The sequence below is a fragment of the Coregonus clupeaformis genome, chromosome 20 (assembly GCF_020615455.1).
Source record: "Coregonus clupeaformis isolate EN_2021a chromosome 20, ASM2061545v1, whole genome shotgun sequence".
Taxonomy (NCBI): domain Eukaryota; kingdom Metazoa; phylum Chordata; class Actinopteri; order Salmoniformes; family Salmonidae; genus Coregonus; species Coregonus clupeaformis.
Genome location: NC_059211.1, coordinates 37,357,755 through 37,368,087, shown reverse-complemented (window position 1 = coordinate 37,368,087; position 10,333 = coordinate 37,357,755). Strand labels below are relative to the sequence as shown.

At 46.4% G+C, this 10,333-nt stretch overlaps 1 protein-coding gene across 1 annotated transcript; it reads left to right on the top strand.

Annotated features, from left to right (window-relative positions):
* Window positions 1-1,018: 1,018 nt before the first annotated feature.
* LOC121532897 lies at window positions 1,019-10,314 on the top strand. The gene is made up of 8 exons (XM_041838693.2): window positions 1,019-1,818; window positions 2,264-2,391; window positions 3,576-3,675; window positions 9,138-9,217; window positions 9,380-9,422; window positions 9,763-9,848; window positions 9,971-10,089; window positions 10,253-10,314. The coding sequence occupies exons 1-8, from the start codon at window positions 1,729-1,731 to the stop codon at window positions 10,312-10,314; spliced, it is 708 nt and encodes a 235-aa protein (XP_041694627.1). The 5' UTR covers window positions 1,019-1,728.
* Window positions 10,315-10,333: the final 19 nt, after the last annotated feature.

Here is a 10,333-nt window from a genome sequence, read left to right as displayed (position 1 = left end):
TCTCTCTCCCTCCTCCCTCCCCACCTCTCTCTCCCCCCCTCCTCCCTCTCTCCCCCCTCCTCCCCCCTCTCTCTCCCCCTCCCTCCCCCCACCTCTCTCTCTCTCCCTCCTCCCCACCTCTCTCTCTCCCCCTCCTTCCACCTCTCTCTCTCTCCCTCCCCCACCTCTCTCTCCCTCCCTCCCCCCACCTCTCTCTCTCCCCATCTCCTCCCTCCCCCACCTCTCTCTCTCTCCCTCCCTCCCCCCCACCTCTCTCTCCCCTCCTCTCCCCCCCACCTCTCTCTCCCTCCTCCCCCCACCTCTCTCTCCCCCTCCTTCCCCCCACCTCTCTCTCCCTCACCCTCTCCCTCCCTCTCCCCTCCCTCCCCCCACCTCTCTCTCCCCCTCACCTCTCTCTCCCCCCACCTCTCTCTCCCTCCCTCCCCCCACCTCTCTCTCTCTCCCTCCCCCCACCTCTCTCTCTCCCTCCCCCCCACCTCTCTCTCTCTCCCTCCCCCCACCTCTCACTCCCTCCCTCCCCACCTCTCTCTCCCTCCCCCACCTCTCTCTCTCCCCCCCCCCTCTCTCTCTCCTCTCTCCTCCACCTCTCTCTCTCCCTCCCTCCCCCACCTCTCTCTCTCCCTCCCTCCCCCACCTCTCTCTCTCTCCCTCCCTCCGCCCCTCCCATCTCTCCCCTCTCCCACCTCTCTCTCCCCCTCCCCACCTCTCTCTCCCCCCCTCCCTCTCCCTCCCCACCTCTCTCTCCATCCCACCACCTCTCTCTCCCCCCACCACCACCTCTCTCTCCCCCACCACCCTCTCTCTCCCCCCACCACCTCTCTCTCCCCCCACCACCTCTCTCTCTCCCCTCCCACCACCTCTCTCTCTCCCTCCCACCACCTCTCTCTCTCCCTCCCACCACCTCTTTCTCCCCCCACCACCTCTCTCTCCCCCACCACCTCTCTCTCCCCCCACCACCTCTCTCTCTCCCTCCCACCACCTCTTTCTCCCCCCCCACCACCTCTCTCTCCCCCACCACCTCTCTCTCCTCCCCCCCCACCTCTCTCTCCCTCCCCCCACCACCCCCTTGTGACTGTTTTGTACATATGGTAATGTCTACAAATGTTGGAATGTGTGTGGGCTACCATGTGTGAGCTTTGTGTAAATATACAAAAACAATATACACCACTGTTTCTATGGTTTTAAATAAACAGGGTTTTAATTTTCTACAATGTTGTGGACCTTTTACTTGAAGATTTGTCTTATGGTTGAAGATTTGTCTTATGGATGTATTATTTGATAGATCCATAAATAATAACAGATTGGACAATTCGATAATTCCAATCAGCGCGCCAAAAGAGGGACAGAATCCCAGCCACGCTTTTATTAGTTAATAAACCCTACAGCAATGACATTTCGCCCTTTAATTTGCTTAAGCAAGTGTTTAATACACGGTATTACATTGCCTTATGTCTAGGTTGAAGATAATTATTTAATAGTATTAATATTTATTTCGACCTAGTTTTATGTGCCTGGTGGTTGTGTTGAATTTGAATTTATGTACGATGTCGTTGGTGCGCGAATGTCGCATCATCAACCTGTATTGTGACGACATTCGTCCGAAAACCAGACAAAAGCATTACTGCTGTTTCTCAGAGTAAAGTAGAGGTCTAGTAGGGGAGCGCTAAGGGGGTGAGAGGCACTATCCACGGCTGAACTCAGTTAGAGTCGAGGATCAAACAACTCCCCATGGAGGCGCAGGACCGACCACAGCCCGGGACAAAGCCCAGTACCAAGCCCAGTACCAACCGCGTCAGGCCCGGGAAAGGCGATGTGAAGGTAGGCCTACGGCTGACCTCAAGTGGATTTAGAACGGTACTCCATGCACATTGTTTACCGTACTCGACTAATACACTAACAGTACATATTTTGGGTTGTGGCCCCAGACAAGCACACCTGATTCTACTTGTCAACTAATCATCAAGCCATTGACTAGGTGAATCAGGTGTTTTTGTCCAGGGCTACAACAAATGTGTGCTGTTGGGGGTACTACTCAAGGCCCGGAGTTGGGAAACACTGCTCTAGTCTACAGGCAACAGGTCTCTCCTTTCCAGTCTTCAGTCCAACCACACACTAGCGGTTCTGGGGTTCTTGACAACAAGCTTGGACCCCCTTGTGGCCCCCCTAAATGCGGAGTCTGAAATAATTATCACATATTTTTTTTTACATCAGTTATTAGATCGTGGCAAAGCGGAACACTAAAGTAACCCAACACATTTTCTAGTGGGACTCGTTTAGGCTGAATACAACAGTATCTTACCACATGGATCTGCCAGTTTTTTTCTATTCAGAAGTTGAAAGAAATTCGGCACGAATTATATCGTTCAAGCAAGAAGAAGGAAATAAAGAGAGGTGAGCAAAATGTTTAATATGTTGTATTTGTAACATAGGTAACTACTAAATGCATTACAGAATTGTAACTGAGTGGCGCAGTGGTCTAAGGCACTGCATTGCAGTGCTAACTGTGCCACTAGAGATCCTGGTTCGAATCCAGGCTCTGTCGCAGCCGGCCGCGACCGGGAGACTCATGGGCGGCGCACAATTGGCCCAGAGTTGTCCAGGGTAGGGGAGGGAATGGCCGGCAGGGATGTAGCTCAGTTGATAGAGCATGGCGTTTGCAACGCCAGGGTTGTGGGTTCGATTCCCACGGGGGGCCAGTATAAAAAAATATGTATTCACTATATTCACTGTAAGTCGCTCTGGATAAGAGCGTCTGCTAAATGACTAAAATGTAAATGTAACGTTAGATCAGCAAATGTTAAACTGGCCGTGCGTTACTTTCTTTGTGAATGAATTAACGAATTAGCTTGAATCCTGGGCTATGTATTCGTTTGCATTGTTTTTGGTTTAGTTTTGTAGCTAATTCTAACAGTCAGGCATCGAAAATGTATGGCAATATGAAAGAGGATATAATATTTGATCAAAAACGCATGGTGCTGAGTGCTTTTACTTAAACCACACTCAGTAAACGCATTGTAACGTTAAAAGGTTAGACATGAAAGCTAGCTACCTAGCAAGTCAATTATTTTCAGGAAATGAATTAATAAGCTTGGTCCCCATTGCTTTTGCTCTATAGTTCTCACCTAAATGAAGAGAAAAAAGGACTTAATGTCCTTCTTTCAAAGAAAAGACAAGGCAGAAAGTCAGAGCCAGAGGGTCATGGAGAGAGCAGAGAGCATGCAGAGAGAGAGCAGGAAGACTTGTCCATTGGAGAGACTGAGAGTGAAGGCATAGTAGAGCAGGAAGGTGAGACAGATGGAGAGGCTGAGGGGAACATAGAGGCTGAGAGTGAGACAGAGGTGCGTCCACAAGCAGTGGACCATCAGTAAATCTGTGGTTACTTGTAAAGCAGTGCAATAAGTCAGTTTATGTGGTGTATAGAAATGTCGGTTTATGATTTAAATGATCTCATTTAACATGCTGTTGGGCTTGTGATATAGATATCAGATGGATTTCAGAAGTTGTCTGATGGCTATGGTATGTGTCTACAATTACCCAAATAGATACTTTTAATTATAGTTTTTTTTCTTCGACAGATATCAGCAAATCCAGAGAGGACCCACTGGTGCAGCCAGTGATGAACATGGACCCAAGAACTCTGATGGGGGACAGGAGGAGGAGCTTCAAGGCTGCCTGGTACCACATCCACCCCTGGCTTGATTATTCAAAAAAATCAGACTGTGTTTTGTTACGCCTGCAGGCATTTTAGCCCTCCCAAAGTCTCAGAGACTGTATTTGATTCAATTGGGTTTTAACAACTGTAAGAAGGCAACTTACAAAGAGGGGGGATTTGCAATTCATGTAAGGTCTGAGCGGCACAAACAAGCAATGATTACATGGAGAGACTATCAGAAAGATATAAAAAGTAATGCAACACTGGTAAATGCCCTAAACAAGCAACACAACAAACAGGTTCAAGAAAATCGGGACTATATTAAAACAATAGGAGAAGTACTACTACTTACAGCCACACAAAACATTGCACAGAGGACACGATGATTCTGCTAATAAAGGAAACTTCATGGCAATCCTAGAAACAATAGCTAAGCATGACACAACTGTGAAAAAAAGGTTGACTTCCATAATGCAAAATACACAAGCAAAGGGATTCAGAATGAGGTTCTGAGTTGTTTGGCAGACATGGTTCGAACAAAAATTATAGAAGAATTTAAAGACAGTGAGGTCTTTAGCATAATGGCAGACGAAACAAAAGATGTAATAAAAAATAAAAAAAAGAGCAGATATCTCTAGTACTCAGGTACTATTTCAGTGGAGCTGTCCATGAGAGCTTTCTCCACTTTGAATCGGCTGATCGACTAGATGCAGCAGGGCTTACTGACAAAATCATACACGTATTCGAAAGTCATGGTCTTGAATACTAAAACAGCCCAGTAGGCCAAGCATATGACGGTGCTTCAGTTATTCAGGCGTCCAGGCACGCGTTAAAGAACAAGCAAAGCATGCCTTTTACATCCACTGCAGTGCACACTGTCTAAACTTAGTTTTAGTGGATACAGTCAAAGCTGTCCCTGTGGTAGGACAGTTCTTCTCCTTACTAGAAAGACTATGTCTTCACAGCTGGGTCATATGTGCATAAAAAATGGCTTAGTGTACAAAGAGAGATGTACCCAGGTGCACCTAGAGAGCTTCAGAGACTAAGTGACACTCGCTGGGCATGTCGATATATGGCTCTACATACTATTAGGGATAGATTGCCTGCAATTAAGTGAGTCCTGCAAGACATAGTCCAAGAACACAACGGTAACATCTGTTGAGGCATGAGGTCTGCTTGCACAGATATATTTACAATTCATTGTGTGCCTTGTTACACTCCATAAACGTTTTTGAGAAGCAACATTTCTATCAGATATGCTACAGTCTTCATCACTTGACCTGTCAAAGGCTGTTGATTTAGTTGAAGCCTTAGTTCAAACTTTGAATGACTACAGGGATGAGTCATTTTTTGACGACTTATGGGATGAAGTGTTGAACACAGCTGAGCAATGTTATACTGCAATACAGCCCCCTGCAAAACAACCAAAAAAGCTAAGGTCTCAATTTAATGGAGACTGTGTACTCAGTACAGTAGGTCAGATTCAGAAATAGATAAAGACAGTTTTCGTACAACCTTTTTCTACCCTGTCTTAGATCAGATGCTCAATGAGCTTAACAGACGATTCTCTAGCAGAAACTGTGACATAATGAATGGCGTCCAAACTCTAAACCCCAAAGGTGATGCATTTCTCAAAGAGAAGTCCCTGTTTCCATTTGCTAGAATGTATGAATCAAATATTGAGGACTTGGGGCATGAACTACATCCGTTCAGAAGAATTTTACAAAATAAAATACAATGGCGAATAAAAATGTAATGTAAATAATAAATTGTTGAATGATTATAAACATGGTCTTTTGCCTATTAATACAGTTTAGAAAACAATGTCTAATGTAACTGGCCCCTCTAACAGTACAACTGGCTTCAGGCTGGCCCCCCCAGTTGAAATGGTCTAGAACTGCCACTGCAACCACAGTCAACAGTAACATAATCCACTGAATAAATTCATCACATCTGTATTAAGATATAAAAACGTGAGTATGCTGAGTTCATGAAACCTTTGAAAGTCTGCCCCCTTCTGAAGAATAATTGTCACTAACCTATGTATACAAAAAAAACAACTTATAACAAAGCTGCATTTAAAAAAAACCTGACAGTACTACAAAAAATGTTAATCATTACAGGTTTAATATTTCCTACTTAATTCAACATGGTTGCAATCTACCATGCCTCAGAGCCCTTGGTTACTAGATGTACAAGTTTAGACAATTTCTAAATTGTACAAAAAATAAATAAAAATGTCCTTTCCTAGTGCTGGAATCTGAGCAAAGTGTCTACAGTAGGCAGCAAATAGCCTTATTAGTTCCCAGATGAGACACCCTCCTTGTTCTGTTAAAATAGGAGCAACATACACTACTCAAAAAAATAAAGGGAACACTTAAACAACACAATGTAACTCCAAGTCAATCACACTTCTGTGAAATCAAACTGTCCACTTAGGAAGCAACACTGATTGACAATACATTTCACATGCTGTTGTGCAAATGGAATAGACAACAGGTGGAAATTATAGGCAATTAGCAAGACACCCCCAATAAAGGAGTGGTTTTGCAGTTGGTGACCACAGACCACTTCTCAGTTCCTATGCTTCCTGGCTGATGTTTTGGTCACTTTTGAATGCTGGCGGTGCTTTCACTCTAGTGGTAGCATGAGACGGAGTCTACAACCCACACAAGTGGCTCAGGTAGTGCAGCTCACCCAGGATGGCACATCAATGCGAGCTGTGGCAAGAAGGTTTGCTGTGTCTGTCAGCGTAGTGTCCAGAGCATGGAAGCGCTACCAGGAGACAGGCCAGTACATCAGGAGACGTGGAGGAGGCCGTAGGAGGGCAACAACCCAGCAGCAAGACTGCTACCTCCGCCTTTGTGCAAGGAGGAGCACTGCCAGAGCCCTGCAAAATGACCTCCAGCAGGCCACAAATGTGCATGTGTCTGCTCAAACGGTCAGAAACAGACTCCATGAGGGTGGTATGAGGGCCCGACATCCACAGGTGGGGGTTGTGCTTACAGCCCAACACCGTACAGGACGTTTGGCATTTGCCAGAGAACACCAAGATTGGCAAATTCGGCACTGGCGCCCTGTGCTCTTCACAGATGAAAGCAGGTTCACACAGAGCACATGTGACAGAGTCTGGAGACGCCATGGAGAACGTTCTGCTGCCTGCAACATCCTCCAGCATGACCGGTTTGGCGGTGGGTCAGTCATGGTGTGGTCTGGCATTTCTTTGGGGGGCCGCACAGCCCTCCATGTGCTCGCCAGAGGTAGCCTGACTGCCATTAGGTACCGAGATGAGATCCTCAGACCCCTTGTGAGACCATATGCTGGTGCGGTTGGCCCTGGGTTCCTCCTAATGCAAGACAATGCTAGACCTCATGTGGCTGGAGTGTATCAGCAGTTCCTGCAAGAGGAAGGCATTGATGCTATGGACTGGCCCGCCCGTTCCCCAGACCTGAATCCAATTGAGCACATCTGGGACATCATGTCTCGCTCCATCCACCAACGCCACGTTGCACCACAGACTGTCCAGGAGTTGGCGGATGCTTTAGTCCAGGTCTGGGAGGAGATCCCTCAGGAGACCATCCGCCACCTCATCAGGAGCATGCCCAGGCGTTGTAGGGAGGTCATACAGGCACGTGGAGGCCACACACACTACTGAGCCTCATTTTGACTTGTTTTAAGCACATTACATCAAAGTTGGATCAGCCTGTAGTGTGGTTTTCCACTTTAATTTTGAGGATGACTCCAAATCCAGACCTCCATGGGTTGATAAATTTGATTTCCATTGATAATTTTTGTGTGATTTTGTTGTCAGCACATTCAACTATGTAAAGAAAAAAGTATTTAATAAGATTATTTCATTCATTCAGATCTAGGATGTGTTATTTTAGAGGGCCCTCATACCACCCTCATGGAGTCTGTTTCTGACCGTTTGAGCAGACACATGCACATTTGTGGCCTGCTGGAGGTCATTTTGCAGGGCTCTGGCAGTGCTCCTCCTTGCAGAAAGGCGGAGGTAGCAGTCCTGCTGCTGGGTTGTTGCCTTCCTACGGCCTCCTCCACGTCTCCTGATGTACTGGCCTGTCTCCTGGTAGCGCCTCCATGCTCTGGACACTACGCTGACAGACACAGCAAACCTTCTTGCCACAGCTCGCATTGATGTGCCATCCTGGATGAGCTGCACTACCTGAGCCACTTGTGTGGGTTGTAGACTCCGTCTCATGCTACCACTAGAGTGAAAGCACCGCCAGCATTCAAAAGTGACCAAAACATCAGCCAGGAAGCATAGGAACTGAGAAGTGGTCTGTGGTCACGACCTGCAAAACCACTCCTTTATTGGGGGTGTCTTGCTAATTGCCTATAATTTCCACCTGTTGTCTATTCCATTTGCACAACAGCATGTGAAATGTATTGTCAATCAGTGTTGCTTCCTAAGTGGACAGTTTGATTTCACAGAAGTGTGATTGACTTGGAGTTACATTGTGTTGTTTAAGCGTTCCCTTTATTTTTTTGAGCAGTGTAGCTGTCATTCAACAACAGAACTATCCTGTAAAGATACCACAGACCCTGTCCCATTTCTGTTATAACTACACATTATTTCAGTAAAAAGTGATCTTCAGATTTTACCTGCGAGGGACTGGTGCCGCGTACAAAACAACTGGATATTAGGAACTAGGATATTTCCGACTTCAGTGCGTTCAAGACAACAGGGAAATCTTTCTAGAGCAGGGTTTCCCAAACTCAGTCCTAGGCCCTGGCCTCCTGGGTGCATGTTTTGTTTTTTCCCCTAGCACTACACAGCTGATTCAAATAACCAACTCATCATCAAGCTTTCATTATTTGAATCAGCTGTGTAGTGGTAGGGCAAAAACCAGAACGTGCACCCAGGGGGGCCCCAGGACCGAGTATGGGAAACCCTGTTCTACAGCTCCGGCTTTCCGACCTGAAGATCACGGACATCATGTTTTGACCTCATTTTTTTCCCAGAGTTTCCAGTTGTCTTGAAAGCACATACCAAAGACAGTACAGTATGAAGATAATCAGAAACTGCTTCTCCAATAGAAATCCCGTATCACACTTGTAGGCAATGATGATAATATCAGTAACATCCATATTGTTTTCATTATTAATCTCCATTATTCGCTACACCCTTTTGGGGCTTGTCTAATGTCTTACCTCGACGTCTGTGTTTCAAACGGGACACCTTTGAACCTTTTTTCAGCCATCGTTTCATTTACATACTGTACCGTCTTTGACCATGAGCTGGATCACTCATTGAGCTATAACAAGAACGGTGTCGCTCCTAAAATCTCTTCATTCCACTACCCAGAAGGGAGGTCCTGAAAATGTTAAATATTAAACAAGCTTGAAAGGGTTTCATTAATTGGTTTCATATTTTGTTGATTCAGGCCAGCAACAAGAGACAGAAAAGTTAAAAGACCCTAATAACCATCTAACTGGTTTCATAACTATTGATGTCTGTGTCCAGGTGTCTGTGGTGAACATGTGTGGTCACTCCTCCTCCATCCTGGGGAAGCTCTACCAGCAGACTGCCCTGCCTAGCAACAGGTAATAACACACAATAACCCCCCCCACACACACACACGTCCTAGAGACCCCTGTATCTGTCCGTAGTCAATACCCAGTCCAGAGGAGTAAACCCTGGCCCTACGCCCCCCACTTGATGGCCCTGGCTGCTGTACCAGTAACACCCAGACCTCTCCTCTGCAGCATCCGGACCAGCAGAGGGACAGAATCAACCACACCCACCACGGTAAGCATAGGGTGAGGGGATTAGGACTACAGTTCAACTAATGAATGAATGTTGGGATGATAGAGTTAGGGACTACAGACAGGCTTTAGTGTTGACAGTCCTATGATCAGGGGTTAAATTGGGCATTTTGGAGTTGAAGTTATCCTAAAACTAGCTTCATGTCCACATCCTGGTTCAACCCAAACCCTAAATACAACTCTAACCCTAGCTTTATGTTCAACCCAAACCTTGGTTTGTCATACTTTTCTCTTCGGACCCATAAAACTGCAGGAGCTCGGCACCGGCTCAATTTAACCACGGCTTATGTGTGACAATGTGTGTTGACCATCTCTGACCCTAGCTGCAGGCAGGAACCCCTCATAGCTCAGCCAGAGAGAGGCAGGACCGGAGCAGGGTGTGGCCGTGTGGACAGAGACTGAGGGGAAGGTAGGGACACACACACTATGACACACGGATGTAAGGAAGATGCACTTTTAGCATGTATTTTGTTTTCCAGTTCCTCGCGCAACCTTTTCCCTCTTGTACTCTGCTCACATCCCCAATCTCAGTTTGCGTCCTCTGTGTATAGTGGAGGTCTCCAGTCCGACGGTTGAACAGTGTCGAGGGATACAACCGCTCTGTCAGCCCCTCAGAACAAAAAAAAACAAACACCAGTCAGCTCCTGAAGGTTAGTATTGGCCCAAAACCAAAGAACACCAGGGTCAGAAAAGTAGGATTGTTTAATTTGCACACCAAAAAGCCTTTTCTATTTGTAAAAGCAGGAGTTGGTTAAAATGTTAACAGATCATGTATTGTTTTGCCGTGTGTGCTGTTCACTGTTCTACCATAAGATGGTGATGTGGCACTTCTCATCAACACTGCAGCACAGCAGGAGGCTGTAGAGAAGAAATAAACCTCTGATCCTAGATCTG